The 20,000-nt window shown below is 36.6% G+C and overlaps 1 protein-coding gene across 2 annotated transcripts in view; it reads right to left on the reverse strand.

Annotated features, from left to right (window-relative positions):
- Positions 1-39: 39 nt before the first annotated feature.
- Positions 40-20,000, reverse strand: part of LOC138030757 (folylpolyglutamate synthase, mitochondrial-like) — a 21,843-nt gene continuing 1,882 nt past the window's right edge. The window contains exons 3-17 of one of the 2 annotated variants that reach the window (XM_068878641.1): positions 17,099-17,152; positions 15,849-15,913; positions 15,231-15,348; positions 12,531-12,608; positions 12,084-12,145; positions 11,568-11,670; positions 8,869-8,946; positions 7,953-8,004; positions 6,228-6,317; positions 5,985-6,107; positions 5,441-5,538; positions 4,591-4,643; positions 3,440-3,515; positions 3,276-3,345; positions 40-1,227 (exon numbers count right to left, since the gene is read on the reverse strand). In XM_068878641.1, coding sequence (XP_068734742.1) covers positions 851-1,227; positions 3,276-3,345; positions 3,440-3,515; positions 4,591-4,643; positions 5,441-5,538; positions 5,985-6,107; positions 6,228-6,317; positions 7,953-8,004; positions 8,869-8,946; positions 11,568-11,670; positions 12,084-12,145; positions 12,531-12,608; positions 15,231-15,348; positions 15,849-15,913; positions 17,099-17,152 — 1,497 coding nt within the window. In that variant the 3' untranslated portion in view covers positions 40-850. Of the gene's footprint in view, positions 1,228-3,275; positions 3,346-3,439; positions 3,516-4,590; positions 4,644-5,440; positions 5,539-5,984; positions 6,108-6,212; positions 6,318-7,952; positions 8,005-8,868; positions 8,947-11,567; positions 11,671-12,083; positions 12,146-12,530; positions 12,609-15,230; positions 15,349-15,848; positions 15,914-17,098; positions 17,153-20,000 lie in introns of both variants that reach the window. The other variant, XM_068878635.1, reaches the window with a different exon arrangement.

The raw sequence follows: 20,000 nt of genomic DNA on the forward strand, positions 1-20,000 counted from the left end.
AAAAACCACTCCAAATGCAACTGACCAAAACAGAATATTATAAGCTTCTTTTAATCCTGATTAGCACACTTGCCTTTCTGTTTCTAACAAGTGAGGTAAAACCCACCCATTCAGTAATTTGTATTTCCTAGTCATAATTTTGCATGGGCTTCTGGTTGCTAGTTTTGTAAATAATACAGCATTTTCTTCCCATTTCTTCAGTGGTTACCTCAGTGTGCGGTTAAGGTGATTTTAACTTTTTGGTTTCTGCTTCTGGTTTCGAATTACAGATTATGGGTCTTCCATACATCCATGCAGTGAGGTCTAGCTGTACTGACAGCCTCAGTAAAGATTATTCCATAAAAAAACCACCTACTTGGTTAATGACATTATTGACTACATAAAAAGCAAGCCCACCAGAGGAGTTTCCTTTTGCCTAAATTGTGATAGTTTTCATGTCTAAAAAACCCAAAAAGTGAAACCACTCCTCAATAACTGGATGAACATCTGAACCTTCTTTCACCAATAATGAAACACTTTTAAAATAATCTACCTGATGCTAATGTCTAAGGACAAATGTACAAAAGTAATAAAATTTACTTTTTCCAAGCTGGCGTTAAGACTACACATATGGCCAATTAAATTAAGTTAGCTCCCACACAAGAGGGAAAATGGTTCACACTGCATTACTGTATTTTATAACAAGAGCTAAAGGTGACGTACCATGAATTGAATTGGATTATTCAAAGGTTCACTCTCCACAGCAATTTTTGCAGTACTTGATTGTACATGTATATTATATACTCTATTATCTGTATCCATGACAGGTTTCCTTTTTTTTGGCTGTGCGGTCTAAGGAATACTATTGTTGTTAAACATCGCCAACAATTTCAGGACCCAGTACCTTCATAGCTACACCCACAAGATGCAAACTTCCACATATTAAGACCTGAATTCTTTTTGCTTGTGAAATGAAATCAGGTAATGGATGACCATCAGCAGACAGTGGAGGTATGAGAGGATCTGTGCCAGCCAACAGCCAACTTACTGCCTGAGAAACACTGGGAAATATTGCAGAATATGGACCATCATCCTGTCCATTTTTTATAGTAGAATCCTCATCTGCAAAGTTATTCGATGGGTTTGCATGTGCTTGAAATCCTGCACCCCTTAAAGCAATCCACACACGTTGATTTTCCACACACCATTGCAGCTGATTATCCCGACTTACCATAAAATTGGTCAAGTCTGTGCACAAAAAGACCATAACAGTCATGGTGACCTTTTCCTATACTATTTTGGTTATTTTGTAAAATCCCCACCCCCCAAAAAAGTATTATTATTGTCTGTAGTTCATAACTTGAAACAAGTGTAATAAGAAAATAATAAACAGAATTTCGGTCTAAATTTTAAAAAAGCAAGTTAAAGTACAGAAACAAAAAAAAAACAAAAAAAAATTATAATGCTAGTATTGTAAGTTGTGTAAGTGTTTGTACTGCTTGCTTGTATAAATACTGTAAGTATGAGCAGTGCAATATATATGTATGTAAGTATAATATTAGTATTGTAAGTAGTGTAAGTGTTCGTCCTGTAAATATTATAAATAAATAAATAAATAAAATAAAAAATAAAAAAGTCAAACTACAGAACCTCGCCTCTTTTTATTATGTACGCAGAAACCCAACTAGAAGTACACAACAGGTCTACTGCCTATATATTTACAAAGAGTGGACTGGTGGGGTACAATTACAAATCACCTTATAGTACGACAAGTTAATTTTGCAGACCTGCCTGTGGATAGAGAACTCCAGAGATATCTATTGCTTAAAGTGCCCATAACCTAAAAATTTTTATTTTCCTATTTGAAAGTCCATATCAAAAAATGAACTTTGGCGAAAGAATTTTTCAATTCCAGCGAGAGGCGAATTTTCTACGATTTTTTCAATCCTACTTTTATTTCGTACACCCCTTCCGCTGGTCAGGACCTCACGGGCTCGCTGTAACGTAGATTAAGGAATGCTTTTTGGCGTGGGTCTTATCTTTTCTTACTAATCAACGCTAAGGTTTCGCTCAGCGATCGTTTTGGTATTTTTCAGTAAACAAAAAAATCAATCATCCCTATATTTATCATCAAGGAAAGTGCCTCTGAATCTGGAGGTGAATAAACTGGCGATTAAAAAAAAAGAATTTGAGGTGAGTAGTTGCCGGTCTCGACGAGTCAGTCAGTGAATAAACTGGCGATTAAAAAAAAAGAATTTGAGGTGAGTAGTTGCCGGTCTCGACGAGTCAGCCAGCGCTAGCACTGAAACCCAGAACTACACGGAACCCTACGTGGAAGAACCATTAGCAGACGAGGAATGGCTACAAAATTACAGAAAAGAACAAGAGGATAAGGAAGGTCTCGCGAGGGAATTAAAGTCAACGCTTATGTCTGTTCCTGTAAGCGAATCTCATCCGCCTTCAACGATCTTTTCGTTTTGCTGTCCATACAATACTGAAAGTCATACTCTTTGAAGTGAATCTAGCACAGTGAAGAAGTTTTACCGGGCTTCTTTTCACCAAGACAAAATCTGCAGCCATTTTTCCTTCTTTTTTGAGGTATTGCGTTTTGCGAGTCGAAGGATTCCTACGTATACTTATTCTTTTTTTTAGGATCAGCTGTGTTGTTACATCGAGTGGTTACGCATCTTTTAGGCATTTTCAAGGGAATTATTCCTTACTATACTGTTTATATCGCTATTCCTTTTTCACTAGAAGTCACGTGTTCCTTAATCTACGTCACAGCAGTATTGTGACCGGGAAGAATCGATAGAAGACTAAGGCGAATGGTGAGCCAAAATGGCGGCAAATTTGAACGTTTTCTAATTTCATTTTCAAATCGCAATTTTTTTTTCGCGAAACGTCTATGCGATATGTGTAGATTCAGATGACTAAGTGAGAAAAATTAGGTTATGGGCACTTTAAGGACTGATGCAAGTGATTTTCCAGCAACTAAACACACATTGCTGACTGAACAATGAACAAGAAATTATTCAAATGCTGTATGAGGAATAGCCTAGTGCAGTATTAACAATTTTGAGTACATTCTACAGCAGGAAAGTGCATATTTAATTGCTGGTAAATCATACAATGGAAGTCTTAACTCTAAGTATTCCAACTTAGTGCAATGCACTTGTTCAGTGCATGAATTTTCAAATTAAGTAAAAATTCCCACCTTTGTTAATTACTCATTTGTACATGTATGTACAACAAACAAAATTAAAACAACGTTATGGCAAGTTTGATATACAACACACCTGCATCATTCAATTTTGGGTCCACAGTAGCTGTATTTGGTGAGAAGATTGCATAATCAAAGTCACATTTCTAGATTCAAGAAAATGAAAATTCAGTCAAAAAAGGCTAGATTGATAATTCATAAATTTATGAACAGGTGATTATTAATTAGTGTGGTTCATACCATAATTGGTCTGAGAAGGTTGTGAGGATCACGATCACCAGTGAGGTTGAAAAGCAACACTCGAACAACACCACCACTATCAAGGCACAAAAACAAATACCAGTCAAAATTTTAATAGTGAAAATAATATATTAAAAGAAGAGATAAGTATTTTTTCAATATGACTAAGGGATACTCCAAAATAATCTGAGTGCTCCTTTGCATGAGTCGAACCTACGGCCTTCTGATGTTCTACCACTAAACTGTAGTTGACTTGTGAAGGCTTGGTCATTACCCTATGCAGATTCACGTGACAGCTGTCCTACTACATGTATACTGCTATGAATAAAATTGCCTGCTCTTCTGAATACCATCAAGTCAGCTTCGAAAAAATGCAGGGGCGGAACTGGGATAATATATACGGTTCTGAAACAACAAAAAAGTTTCTAGGGGTTGTCTGGGGGCATGCACCCCTGGGAATTTTTTTGGAATTTAACTCTCTTATAAAGTCCCCTTTCAAGGGTTTCTGACCGATTTCTGTAAAACGGTGGAAACCCGCATCTGCCCCTGAAATGTCTCTTTGTTTCACTTATCTGGAGGTGAATGTGAGGGGTAACACTTACCAGTCATTCATTACAGTCATCAAATACCATATCATTATTTAATTTGGACTCTGGTGAATCCAACAGTTGGCAGTAAACCAAGGACTCTGCTAAGTTATTTGAATCCTTGAAAATTTGAATAATTATTGTATTGTGGTGAGGGCTGGGAAGGAGAAACCACAGCACAATGATCATCACACTAACAAGCAAGGCAAAACCGAAGGTTAAAGAGCCTTCAAACTATTCAAAAGGAACTAAAGCATTCGTTAAAACAGTCTAGTATCCCCATGGGAAACCTACGTGGTTAAATTTTGATCAAACATTTGGAAAACACAGTTTGCCTGTTACAATTTGCCAGTTCTGAGGAAATATAATTAGAATGTAACTGGTTTCTCATATACATTTATGACTTGATTTCAATACTGACTTGAAATTAGGTGATAAATATTACTCTCCCCTTTTCTTTTCATTCATGTTCCTCTTCCAAATGACTTAACTCTTTAAAGATCAATCATTTTAATTTACTTCAACAAAATAATTTTTGTTGCCACTTGCTGGCATTATAATCACCTCTCATTTTCTTTTTCCTTGTCTGCTCTCTTTTTAAACCACTGTGCACAGGCCTAGAAAAAAGAATCAGGAACTTAATTTAGAAAGGACAAATATTTTCATCAAATTAAGAGGAAACTCTTATTACAAAGCCATCATATTCTGATAACTCAGTTCCATCTAGATTGAAAATTTTGGCTTAAAAGCAAGAGTGACTCTATCACAGACCCATTATTAACTTTGATGAAGAGGTTCTTTTGCCCACTTACAATTGCCACATAGGGTACATGTATTAAAAGGAGTAAGCCAACCACATGTGACACTGGGGGGTCCCCTAATCTCTGTCCAAAGTAGCAATGATAGTAATCAAGCTCTTTGAATCTAAAGGTTATAAACCCAAGCACAATTGGTCAAAAAAGCAAATTGAGACAAATCAAATGTTGAGTTTTGATGCGAAGAGAAAACAAGCAAAACCCAAAACCTATCTGAGCAAACCCAGCATTTCTTAATGACCTTGGGTCTGAGAAGCATGCTCCCTAACACTGCAAGTAGCCTGCTACCACAGAAGTAGAGTGAGTGGTTTTTTAACATCCTATAGTCAATATAGTTTGAAGTTTAATGAGACGGAAACCATGGTCTAAGCATATGAAGACATCATAAACAAAGTGGAAGATTTTCCTTGATTACTTAAAGTCTATAAGTGTTGGACCAGCTACGGTTTGAACTGACAATCTCCTGCACCCAAGAGGAGTTCTCTTCCCAGAGAGCAAACTGGTTGGATGTCAAATATAGTTTGAATTTCATGAGGAAGCTGGGGGACACTCAACTTACTGCACCTTGTCCTAAATTCATCAACTGTTTTTAAATTTACCTCCATGCTCTTTGGTGTGTGTGCACCATCCAGATAAAAAGTCACCCTTGGTCTCAATATGACCTGATTTCGTCCACACCATCTTGTATTTCTTAAACCTTATCAAAGATAATAAAAAGGGCACTAAATATGGCACACTTCACTCTATGTAAGACACAACTACAATTCTGGCAAATCCGATCAGAAGGAGACCTTTTCGAAATGTTAACTCGCTAAGGCAGTCTTTTTCTCCTTAAAAACAAATCCATGAAGAGCAGGGGGTATTGGATCACTCCAACAGATTGTAACAGCATCATATTATTACAAAATGAAGAGTTGTAACAGTTATAATTTTGACCAAGATTTTAATTGATTTTAAGGAAAAAGTCTATACTTTCGTCATTTCAATTACTTACATTTAATCAATGGCCCTGAAAATATGGAGTAAACTAACCCATGCCAGATGTGTGTAAAAAATAAAGGTTTTTGGATGATTTAAAGGTCATAATCAGACAAAACAGTAGCTCGCAACTCACTAAACACAGTCTCACTTCAAAATACTCACCATCTCTTATTTGGCAATGAATGTCAAATGCTTCAGCCACAGGAACATAATGTTTTGGTTTTTTCTCTTGGGGTTCTTCTGAACTGGGCTCTTTTTTTGGTGCTTCCATCATACTCACTGACTCTATGATTGAAACAAATATGACTCACAATGAGGTCAATTGCTGTTTGACTAACTTGATTAAATGAATACATGTCAAACAAATCGATGAATGCACATAAAAAATACCCGTTGATTTGCCACCTTTTTGCTGTGATCTGTGTAGCCAGGTTGTGCACAGCTGAAGTGCAAGGGAAGCATTCAAGTGTTGATGATCTCCCTCAAGGCCAAGGTCTAGAAATTATAAAGCCAACAGAAAGCAAAAATCTCATATCCATCATTTCCAAGGTTTTTATAGCTGGTACGATAGCCAGTCTAACTTAGTCTCTGAAACATGATACACACTATCATGAGAATTGCTACATGGCTGCTTTCCTTGAAATTCAGGCAAGCATGGTTAATCATTCAGCATGGTGGTAAGCAGTCATAGAAAACCTTAGGCAGACTTTTCCCATAGCAGTAAAAGTACTTTACCTTAAAAAAACCACAAGGAAAAAAATATTAAGTTGTAAAATAATAATTACAGACACTGAACTATTACAGTAACTGAAGATAAATTTTGACAACTGGTGGCCTTGGAATCAAGTTTACTTCTCATTGTTGGCTTTGAAATGTTACTGTACTGTACATACACGTACTTCAGTTTTATCAGCTTTTAAATTAACCCATTGACTCCTGGGAGTGAGACTTTATCACTTAACAGATTTTACTCTGTCTAACACCAGACAATTTTACTTGTCAACTGGGGGTGTCCTAGGGCATTTGAGGTGTCAACAGGTTAAATACTTGTCTTAATATTAAGAGCTGACCCTTTAAACCTTTCCCCTGTTGGTGCTCCATTTCACAGGATTTTAGAGTAATAGCTACATGGATTAGAATAGCCAGCAAATTCGAAAAACAACTTAACTAATTAATCAGTTACTGTAATTCAAATTTAGAAAGCTTGAATGGGATTCAGACCATGAAAGACAATGCACTTGCTTGATCAACTGAGCTATCAGAGTACACTGTAGGTACATTTCGCTGACCCCCTAGTCCATGGACTACCCTAAGATGGACTAACTCTTAAAAATATGATTTCAAATGAGTACTATAGAAAAAACTGAACTGATGAAACAGATAAACTTACATTGCACATACCATGTTTATTTTCGCCCGCATGGACACATGCAACTAAATCTAGGAATTGCACCAGTTTCACTTCAGTTACGTGAAGTAATCGGCCATCACAACAATCACGGAAAGCTCACCTTTTTAAAATGGGTGCTTAGACTTAAATGCTGTTGATCAACGCCATTTAAAATAAGTTGCAACTAAATCTAGGAATTGCACCAGTTTCACTTCAGTTATGTGAAGTAATCGGCCATCACAACAATCACGGAAAGCTCATCTTTTTAAAATGGGTGCTTAGACTTAAATGCTGTTGATCAACACCATTTAAAATAAGTTGTTTACGCTTAAGTAAGCACTATCTGAGAAGCTGCTTACATATAGCGCAACAGTACTCACTTGAAATGGTATTTTTAGGGTAGTCCATGGACTAGGAGGTCAGCAAAATGTACCGACCCGAGCTATCAAGCATATTGGGAGCTTAAATCAATTATTGCTTGATACATCAGTTGGTATGGTAGAGCAAGTGCAGCACAATTGCACAGCCGTAGGTTTAAATCCTGTTCAAGCTTGGTCTTTTTGCCATACATGTACTTCCTTTGCAACAGCTTAAGTTATTAAACTAATTGTACATGTATATAACTGCGATGATCTTTCCAACTTTAATTTCATTCTATTCTACAGTTCAAAAATATGAAAATTCATATATTCTAAAAAAATTGTTACACTCCTTTTTACCAGGTATCTTTTTATGGTTACCTGGTAGTTTTCCTGGGTAACTTTCCAAAGATGGAACAACATGTAGTGGAGCCTAAAAATTACAGTTGTGGATGTCATTACACAAGATGTCAGTGTCACAGGTAATAATAAGCACTTTATGACTAGCCCCAAGACCCTCAATGTTCCCTGAGGCGAGGGTCGAGGGGAAACAAAACTCTATGTTTCCTGTGGAGCAAGTCATTAAGTGCTTTGTTATGCCTCTCAACTAAAAATAGAACTGTTTTGCTCAGTTCTTGGAAGCTTTTGTCCAAATTTTGCTCTTTGCAGAAGTCTCTCAATGTTTCATGGCATCGTGGGTGGCCTTGTTAGTAGATTTCGAGCTTTTCTCGCATAGAAGCTGCTCAATTTCTTCTTCAGTTCTTGTTTCAAACCGTTTAGCTGCCATGACTGTGTAAAAATTATTTGCTTGACGCAGCTGGGAAAGAAATTTGCTGCTGTTTCAAAGGTGCACGACCTGATCAGGTGTGAGTCAAAAGTCCAAGTCGTTCTTTCCCTAGGGAGTTAGAGAATTTTGTTCGCCCTGGGAAGTTAGTGAGTTTTGACCCATGACAGAGAATCCGCCAGGGTAAATTTCGACAAGCGACATGGCCTAAAAAGTAGTGACAGCACTTAAAGTGAAATCATGACAAACTACCTTTTGTACATCCTTTTGTTAAATTTCTGACAGCAATGGTCACAGCAAAGTGAAACATTGACAAAGCAAACTTGTACCTGACATGAGACTTTTCAAAAATTCAGAAAAGTGACATTGCCCCCCCCCCCCCCCCCGACACATTCTCCTCCAATCGAAAAGGGGATTTAAGGTATAACAATATACAGAAAATAATCATACCGAATAAAAATCTCTAAAATACATATATACAGCAAGAAGTAAATTAGCAATTACAATAAACACCTGAATTTCCCTTGATCTGTCTGCTACAACAGCTAGAGCACTTTCTTGCTGTGGTACTGTAAATGCAGGAACCCCAGGCTGCAAACCAATAGTAGAGCATCCATTAAAAAGGAAAACTTTTATTTCTTGTATAATTTAAAGCAAATGAATTATAGTAAATTGTAAAGTTAAGTCTACACATTGCAGTGTGCATGCACTAAAAGCACATAATTTCAGGCTCTTGTTTTAACCCTTTGAAATCCAAACCAGCCTAAACCGGCCAGACTTAGCATTTTACTCTGTCTAACGCCAGACGATTTTACGCGTCAGCAGGGAACGCCCAGGAGTCAATGGGTTAATCACTCACTGAAAAACTATGTCCCTGTTAAATACCATCTGAAACACTTTACTTCACTGAAAATGAACTCTTACAGTTTTCCCCAGGGTCTCCAAGTTTTTCATCAAAACTCCCGGTCTCCTAGTCAGAGTACCAAATCTCCTGGGAAATTCCTACTGTGGCCTTTTTCAAAATTTTAATGTCCAAAAAAGGAAAATAAAACAAGAGATGGATTGAGCTGTTCTCGATCGGAAAATGTAAAACAGAGAAATCAAATTGATTTTATTATGTTTAATGAGTATCGTAATTGGCGAGAAATCAACCAGTTAGTTGACGCGGCTATGGAAACAATAGCAGGTAAATGCTGTTCTAACCGAGGGATGTCGGGAACATTTGGAATGGCAGCCTTTGGGTAATTTTCGGAGAGTATTAAAACATAACATTCTGACATTCTTGCAATGCAAAGATTTCTAGAAGTCTGCAGATTTTTGTACTCTGGGGGTTGGCAGATATGTAAAACAGTACTTATTACTCCAATTTATTATAAATGATGATAACAAATAGATCTACAAGAAAATAAGTTTAGGGACATTATAACAGCAAAAAAAAAAAATTACTGTAACAACTTATTGGTACTTGAGTCAAGAAATCTTCGTTATGAATGGAAAATTTATTTGCTAATAAGTAGTAAGATTGCCCCATATAAACTAAAAGTTAAAAAACATCAATCACACGAGAACTTGCTGCTTTGGGAAAATGAGGCAACTGCATCACTAACTTAAGCACTTATTGCATTTTATAGACCGTATTCATAAATGACGGCTAAGTAATTATTCTTTTGTCTTTATGCTAATCATCCTCACTAGCCTTGTTAGCATGAACAAAATTCAAAAGAATCTTTGCTCCAAAGTGAGGCTAGTGAGGATGATTAGCACAAGGACAAAGGAATAATTTTTTGACTGCCATTTATGAATATGGTCTAGGGCAGGGCTCGAAATTGCGACCAATACACCGATTAAATTTTTCACTTTGCGACTAAAATATCTGGAGAAGTCGCAAATTTGCGACTTGTCGTCACCTTCGCTCTTTCGAAACAAAAGGGTTAGCAGTTGCCACTTTGCTGCTACTTTCGCTAAAATAAATAAATGAATGACAAGATTACTGTATGTTGTTTCTCGCTGTGAATTTTCTCTGAAGATAGCGTAATTGTAAAGTAATTTAGCTGTGATGTTACGTGCACAGCTCCATTCCTTCGATCATTCACCAATTTCAGCGGTTTCTTTATACACAAGTATTGCAGGCTCATATTTTTTGCTAAACTGCTGACAACACAATGCAGTGTGGCGATTTTGCGACTAAAATTTGCGAAATTGCAACTGAATTTTCGTATCTTGTCGCAAATTGCAACTGGATTTTTTTGTTAATTTCGAGCCCTGTATAGGGCCACACATTTATCAGTAGCCTTTCGCTTACTGTCACGTGTCACCCTATTCAAATAAAGTCTATTTTTATTATTATTATTATTATTATTATTATTATTATTAGGAGAGCCAAAAGTCGACCTTTTTCAAATAAGACGTGCCATCCAAACGCTGACTCATACAAAGATCTTACGCCAGAACAAGTGTATCGCCTTCATGAAACGAGAAGAAAAGAATGTAAGAACGACGAGTCCTGGAAGTCGAACAAGCGTCCTTTACGCCACTAGTATTCACCACAACAGGAGGTATGGGATGCGAATGTTTAAGATATCATAGCCGACTCGCAGAACTGATATCCATAAAGAAAGGCAAAGACTATGCAAAGACAATGACGTGGATAAGAGGAAAAGTTTCCTTCTCTTTTTTAAGGTCAGCGCTACTCTGCCTCAGAGGCTCCAGATCAAATAGGAGGAGAACCAATAATGTTAAAGACATGATGTGGACGTTGAAGTTGCCAGATCTAATATTAAATGACTTTTCTATTTTTATTTTATTTATTTATTTATTTATTTATTTGGAAGTTTTAAAACAGTTTTAAATAGAGAAATATCTATATTGCTCATAAATTTATAGTTCTTACCTTTTGGAGATATTTTAATTTTTGTAAATATTTTTATTATGCAAATAAAGTGATTATTTTCTTATTTATAATAATAATAATAATTACAATTATTATTATTATTATTGCATATGATAGCTTACAAAAATTGGCAGATTAAGTGATGTCAATTTTTAGGGGATAAAAATATGCCTATACAATGTATCTACCGTTTAAATACTAAAATATGTTTAACAATGCTATGTCTAAGTGGCTTTGAGCTATATTCTCCTCGGGTGCCCCTGATGTCTTTAATGAAGTATCAAATATAGGCTTGAATCCCATCCAAAGCTGGTACATGTACCTTAAATATTCCAGCCTTCTGCCAAGCAATACTCTCCAGCGTTCCACCAAGCGTACTGAGATGGTCCATACCAAGGGATGTCACTCCACAACACACTGGTTTTCTGTTAAATCCAACAAAACCACAAGAAAGGTGGACAAAAGAAGACACAAAGCAAGAAATAAAACATGCAATTATTTTTTTTGGACTTTTAGTTAGATGATTCAAGGCAAACACTATTATTGTATTATTTTCTTGGATAGCAACCACAGATCAACACAACAACAGGAGAGTCGTATGACAGCAGACAGCCAAGGGAATAATAATTATTATTGGAAACAGAGAAGACAGAATTACATTAATTACAGCTGTGCTGAATTGCAGTTTAAACAGTTTGCAGCTTTGATGCCATTGAATGTTTAACTTTAACGTACCTTTTGTATAATGAAAATTATTTTGAGGAATGCCTTAATAATTGACTCAACTAGATTAGTATCAGTGTTAACTACTGTTCTCTCAGAATAAAACTTCACTTACCTAATGATATTAGTGGAATCATAGGCACCTCCTATTCCAACTTCTACAATAGCAACATCAACCTGTTTAAAGCCAAAACACTTGAGGTGGTCCCTTCCAGTACTCTGACAAAACTTACACTTTGTGGTGGTGAGGGGCAGGAGATACTGGTAATAGAAATTTTAGTTCCTTAACTTTTCCTCCTCTGTCACCCACCCTCACCTATGAACACATTTACATCCTGTTACCTAATAAAATTTTTAAAGGATTTTGTCCAACAAATGTTAAAAATTAAACTGTACCAGATTACTTAATTATGATAATTGAATACAGATTATACATTTAATATGTGCTGTATTTCGTAGGGATCGAGAAATTGATGAAACTGATGAAATTGATTCAATAATTGCAATGATCTTTTGCTTAGAAAATCATAATGTGTTTAGTTATTTAATTTATTATGCCAACCTTTTCTTGTAGGAAAACGTGAAAGGACATCAGTGTCAAGAACCTAAAATATGCTGGCATGTTGCCTCTTCCATGTTCCTAATAATTTAAGAATATAATATAAAATAAAAAAGAAGGCAATGGCAATCATTAATATTGTGTTGTCAACTAGTTGTCTTCAAATACTTATTTCTGTGTATTATACACTGTAGTACACTTAACAAAATTACTAGATTGATTGGACAAAAGGAGTACAAATTATTAATCCTAAATTGTACTCTCCAGGAGTACCAATTACTTTTCTTTCCAAAGTTGACATGAAGTTTTCCGAAATTAACAGACTTCGGAAGGCAACCATAAAGCACCTGCAGACTGAAGTTGACCCGAAGACTTCCGAAGATTTCCAAAGTTTACCCAAAGACGTCAGAAGATTTCTGAAGTTGACCTGAAGAATTTAGAAGGTGTCCAAGGTTCAATCAAGGTCTCTCAAAGATTTCCCACGTTGGACTGAAGAGTTTCAAAGGTTTCTTAAAGGGGCTAGGTCACGCCATTTTAGGTAAATTTGTTTAATTTTGTTAATTATGAGCTCTAAACATCAAATTGGCAGAGCAAGAGTCTTTCATTTGCAAAATCACGGCCACATAACAACTGAGAATGATTTTCCCGCTATGCAAATTACATTTTTATATAGACTGATATAAATTTGAAAAAAGGTGGGCCGAGGTTTTTCAAATAATTTTACAAAAATTTCAATCCATTTCAATCCTCTCCAGTTTTGTCCATCCATGTCCCTTTTTGGCTTCCCTGTGTTTTGTTAGAGTTCTTCTATAGTTTTGAACAGTTATTTTGATATTTTAGTTAATTCTGTGACCATTCAATGAGTGCTGAAATTGCCTAAAACTGCATGACCTAGCCCCTTTAAGTAAACACGAACGGATCGGAGGAGATACATACAAATCTCACCGTTACCACGTTCTGATTGGTTGATCATAATTTTGTTGAGTATACTATAAATATAAAATCACATGACCTCGTACAATTCGCGATTAATAGGTACTCTTGATTTTGAGAACTTTCAAAATCACTCGTACCTATTAATCACAAATTGTACTTGAGGTTGTGCGATTTCCTATATACTAAGGTGTCCGTCCATAATTATATGAAGCATGTTCCTACTGTACTGTCAACAAGTAAACGCAAAACACTAAGAACTATAATCATTGAAACATTAGTGTGTCCGTCACTCTTAGAGGGCAGGTTCATCAATAACCTATAAAGTTCATAAACAAGTGTTCTGAGACAGGTACGTGCACATGGTTTAATTAACTATAGTGATGATAAGGCTTTCATTAGGCATTAAAAGGGATTGAAGAGTTATCTGGCTACAAGATGAAAATCTCCAGCCAAAATTTTTCTAATGCTATTTTAGTCACAACAGATCTTTGCTCTTGAAGATGATTTTCCTGTTACATTTTCCTTTTTATCCTTAATGGAAACCCTGAGTGAAATACAAAATACTAGCAATAAACTAGCTAACGCAGTTTCTCCACAGCTACATTATTTAAGCACCTTGAGTGTGTACTCAATCCAAAAAAAAAAAACTAATATAATTATAATGTTTTGGAGAGCCTTTAATAATATATATCTGTAAATCTTAGAAACAGTACAAGCTTGTACCAAACATGTTTTGACGGTACATCTATCATTGTCAGTGTTAAAAAGTCTGAAATCATCTTTCTTTTTTTTTTGTTATCTGTGAATCTAGGGAGGGGAGGGAGCAGGGCTTGCACAGTGGTGTGATCACTGACCTCCCAAGAATGGGCTAATAATTCGTGCTAGCCCACAATAATTTATAAAGCACATGTAAAACCATTATGAACAAAAATACTGTTAGCTATTGTTTGGACAATCTATCGCTTATAATTTTCCATATACATGATTTGGGCTAACATGGCATTTTTTCCCACCAATCTGGCTGGGTTCGATTCCCATACTTGGTGTCATATGTAGGTTGAGTTTTTTGGTTCTCTACTCTCCTCCAAGAAGTTTTCCTCTAGGTACATAGGGATGTTGCTAAGCGCCGGGCCGCCGGTGATAATAGTCACTTGAGAAAGGGGTGATCACTGGCTAAATTTTTCGCCATCATTCGAAGTGACTGAGAAGATCGTAAATTATTCTCTACAAAGTTTAAAAGTCATTCGATGTGTTAACAAGAAAAATTGAGTATCTGTTTGTATACCGAATTATCACTAGAATTTATCAATACTGGAAATGAAATAAAAGCGTTGTTTTAAGTACTGTTGTGTGTGTCTTCTCTTTCCCCGTATTTACCGCCTAGAAAAATGCTGGATGGTGCATGACACAGCTGGGAACAATCTTGTTACCAGGTCCCTTTGATGCTCAGAGCACAAACTTACTGCCTCAATAGAACCTCAGACCAGATGAATTTATTCTTAGCTACAAAATTCCCTGGGTTCACCAGCTTTCCCCTCTCCACAACAGCCAATCTTTGATCTGATTTCAGTTAAATTGATTTCATTTCTCATTTGTACAGTGTCCCCAATTAGTGTTCCAGCACTGGAAGACTTCTTGACGCTTTTGTTATTAAATAAATAATACTCTGTATTTGTGACCCATGTTACAACCCACATCAGAAATAAAAAGAACATGCTGAAAAAATGCACTTTTACATATACATATATACTTAGTATCTCCACTTACATGCCCATTATTACACAAGTTATCCCAGCAGTCAAAAAAATACTTTGCAAACTTGTCTTTGGACAGTGGCTTGCCATTGACTCTGATCCTTTCTCTGACTTCCATTAAATGCGGTGAGCTAAAACGTACAAAATTTTAAGTATGTCTTGTCAGTAGATGTGACGTCAAATTATTCCCAGATTTGTTATTCCAGGGACAATATACCAAGGACATCAAAGGTCAACTAAGAGAGTACATGTAGGGAATTGGCCTGAGCGATGTTAATTTGAACCCTCCAACCAATATGATTTGACTTTTGAACTCCATGATGTATGACAACATTCCAGATAAGTTTAAATTAATTGCAGGTGCGTTCTAAGAGAACTTTACAAGGTTCACCTAGCATCAGTACATATCAGTATGTCTCTAAACATGTTAGTCAAGTCAGAAGGCCAAGCAAGCAGTTTCATCAGGTTTTCTATTATAGACCCATCCCTTATCTGGGACAAGGTAAAATCACTTGAATGTATGTCAAATCTTTAGTCACTTTTATCCATTAATCACATCTACATTTAGTAATTATGCACTACCGGTAAATTGAAAAGTCAAAGCAAAACTTAAGTGCAAACCATATCTCACCTATAAAATCCAGTCCTGAAGCCTTTGTGGCGTAATATGCTTTCACAGAAAGCACATGTAGAGCCCTTTAATCAGAAAGGATGATTTAAAACAGGGGCGGAAACAGGATTTTTCTTAGGAGGGGGTGAACCACTAAGGAATGGCTTAGCTGACTGGTGACCTTTCTTTTTATTTGCAGAATGCCAGTTCTATTAGAAAGCCTCAGGTCATCTCCTGCACCCTCCCGATAGATCCACCTCTGTAAAAAGCCTGACTAGGTAAATTCCTGGTGTAAACTCTATGCTTACACTCTTTCAAGGAAAAACAACATCATATTTCACCAGGTGACGGTGGGGTACTTTAGATATTTCCAGGTTTATTACATTTGCCATCCAGCTGCTCTTAAGGTTGGCATGCATACCGTGGCAACCCAGCCATGGTCCCACCCACCAACATCAGGAATAAGAGACACCCATGACAACCTAAATTAGAGAACACCATTGATTCATCTTGCACAGAAAATTTTGGAAGGTTTGGTGGAAAGAATTCATCATTCACCATTATGTAGTTGTTGTTTTTACGCTAAGTACTTCTGTATTGTTATCTTGTCTTTGTGAGCATAAGAACACACAATTCATTCCTCTTCCTATAAATCACATGACACTTTTTTTTGGGAGGGGGGGTGGGAGGTAGCAAGTTTCCAACCAACCAAAACTCAGGATCCGCCAGTCACCTGAGGTTGCCAATTCTTTGTCGCTTTGGCAATTTAGAAACCTCATCTTCAAGTCTCCTGGTCTCTTTCACATTTGTTTTTTGTTCGTTAAGGAGTTCTTTTGGCCAATCCGGTGGGTTGGAAAGTGATATTTGAGAGTGCGAGGGAGAACGCGAACGGGCAGAACTATTTCTCGCCAATTCACTGCAATTAGGTGAATGGTTCTCACTCCAAATGACCCTTTTTTAGAGATTTTGACTGATGACCAGGGCTGTTATCCTTGGTTGAAGCCTTTGGATGACACAAGAGCTTTTCCAAGAACTATCTTTTGCCATCAGTAAGAAAAAAACAATTACAAAACTAGACTGAAACAATGTGTATGAGACAATGGCGGATGGCGGGGTCAGCTTGGCTGGGCTCCCAGTTGTGCGTAAAAATACATTCACAAACAGAGAATATTTTTTACACAGACAACTTAGTTCTTCTGTTCCATTAATACTATTTCCCCAATTGTATACTTCAAGACCATCCAGTATTGCAAACCCAATCTATCACTCACTTTTCCCTTTGTGCCACTGATGTGAATAACAGACAGTTTGTCCAGATCCTCCATCTTAAAATAAGAAAAAATATTACCATAATTGTTTTTTTCTGAATAACCCATGGTGATTTTCATAAAACCACCAGGGGACATTGGAAGAACCAAAAAAAAGTAATTAACCCATTGACTCCCAGGGGTTCCCCATTGACAAGTACCCGGTAAAATCGTCTGGCGTTAGACAGAGTCTGGCCGGTCTAGGCCGGTTTGGACGTCAAAGGGTTAATACTTTGAGAAATTACAGACAACCTGCACCTTATTAATGGCTCTCAAATCAACATGCCCATGTTACATGAAATGAGGCAGAAATTTCTTTTCACCTTGCATAATCTTAATCTTCTAGAAGTCATTTATAATTCCATGGACCTTATTCATAAATGGCACCTGTTTTATTATTCTTTTACTAATGTGCAAATTTAGCTTACCGAACCTCATTTTAGAACAAGAATTCTTTTCAATTCACTGTATGATATTGAGACTTGGTAGGCTAATTTGCTCTTGGACAAAAGAATTATAAATTGACCACCATTTATGAATAAGGTCTATAATATGGTACCCTGTGACATTACATGTACCAACCAAGCCATGACCCCTGGTGACCGTTCATAGAAATTTAGTACTTATAAAATGCATAGATTTAGCGAAGCCTAAAAGTGGAGATCGCGGGTTACTTATTCTTACAATAAGCTAGACAAGACAAGACAAGATGATTTATTTAACTCAGCTCAGTTTCACATAACATATAAAATATTATAGGTAAAATTTACATAGGCAACAAAAGAGAGTGTAATAAGAGTGTAAGGTGTAATAACAAAATAGGGAGCGAGTTGGGATCATCCAAATAGCAAAGGCTAATCTAGTGGATAATCTAGTGGATGACCCCTAGCTAAGTTAACCTGGCTTGAGCCTGCGATCCAATCAAAGCTCAGTTTGTGGTCAGCAGTCAACTTGATATGATCACGTGATAATGGTCACATTGGCATATATAGCGGGGTGGACATATGTACGGTCATACGGTGACCAAAACCAAATATTCTCGCTCAGATGGGTTACCATATTTTCTTACTTCCCTTTGGGAAGCTCTGCTATAAATTTGAAAGATGCACATGGCTGTGCCCAGTTTTGGCCACTGTACAAGAGATACCAGGTTTCTGTGATGGACCATACTCATTTTTGTGCTTACGGGCTAGCCCGTAATGCACAATGTCATTGGTGAGTGAGTGAGGTCTTTATTCAATTTTAACAATTGATGTCGACCCCCCATTTTTGATGGCAAAAAACGCAATTTCTTAATTTCTTTGTCAAATGTTCATGGGACACTAATCTTGTATTCTTCGATTTCTGGAAATGTGGATACACAAAAAAATCAGGGCCTCAAGCGCTTAATAGTTTTGTTGTTCAGTAGCTGTTGTATATGCGGGCTTTAGAGGATAAGCACAATGCAACATCACAGAAGCAGGAGTCAATATTTGAAAATAACTTGCGAACGATGCGAAAATGTGCAAGGTTTAATTGGTCCTTGACTTACAATTTCTCAAATGACAAACAAAACAAAACTCATAAACCAAACAATACGAAGTTTGCAAAAGCATTTAAATCTGCCAGGTTTGTATAAAGAATAAAAAACAATCATTACCAACCAGCATTTTCACGCAAACACGAGTGACGATGCTTGCACGCAAACACGAGGTTTTGCGCCAGGTTACTAAGCCATTGAACGATCGTGTTATATTCGAAGAAACAAGAGATGCCTTATAGAGCTTTCCGCCTTTGGAAAACGAAAATTTCCAGTGTCTATTTCATATTTGTGCTTGTGACTATCTTCAACATTTAGAGTTGGACAAATCCTTTTTTATTTCAACTGGAATTGCCTACATTCGTTTTGAATTCTTTAGTCATTCCTTTTGAAGTCTTTTACAATGTACGTTGGCTTTTGTCCAGTGTGTTCGTTATGCCCAAGAGAACATTATTATGTTAATTTTGAATAAATTACTTAGCTGGAACTTGGCTCAAAATCTTTGACCCGTGTATAAGTCGAGGGCGATTTTTGGAGCTTCTTTTGAGGCCATAAAAGGTCGACTTATACACGGGTAAATACGGTACTTGTTGCTTTTTCCTTTCTTAATTTTCCTTATGAAAAGAGAAATTTTAGAGAATTTACGGCAAGATTTCGACAAACGCATGATAATTTGATTGGTAACCTGTTGGGGAAGCTCGTAAGATTTGAGCGGAAAAACAGCCTTTGGAGTCAAAATGCCCATAAAACTTCTCCAGTGGGCTTTCATGTTGATATTCCAGTAAGATGTTTCGAATTTCAAAACATTTTGTAAGAATCTCATCAGTTGTCACAAAAGACAACTTGCTCTCTGACACTTGCCGACGCGATGTGCATATTTTTGTCAGGTCGAGATCTCTTATGCCAAAAAATCATAATCAATTGACCATTTACAAGTTTTGTTTAGCTGAAATTGAAAATATAAATTCTCACTGGTAGAGGTACTGGTAAACTTCTCAGGCTGGCCGAGATGCATAAACAAACTTATTTTGCTAGCTAGTTGATCATGAGGCAAGACGACACTAGAGTGGGTTTTTTGGCAAGGTAATTTTTTCGTCTCATAAACAACTTTATACTTTGACATGTGCCAATAGATGGGATATGCCTATTTTTGGCACGTCGAGATCGAGATGTTTAATTAATGCCAAAATTTTGCAGAAATTTAAAGTATAAATTCCTGACGGGTAGAAGTAAACTTCATTTTAGATGAAAATTCTTTGTAGACTGAAAGTTGTTGAGATGGTAAAAGAACTTGAAGTTTGAAATTTGATAATCTAATTTTGCTAGCTAACTGAAACCAAGACCAAC

The sequence above is a fragment of the Montipora capricornis genome, chromosome 2, assembly GCF_036669925.1.
Source record: "Montipora capricornis isolate CH-2021 chromosome 2, ASM3666992v2, whole genome shotgun sequence".
NCBI classification, from domain to species: Eukaryota; Metazoa; Cnidaria; class Anthozoa; order Scleractinia; family Acroporidae; genus Montipora; species Montipora capricornis.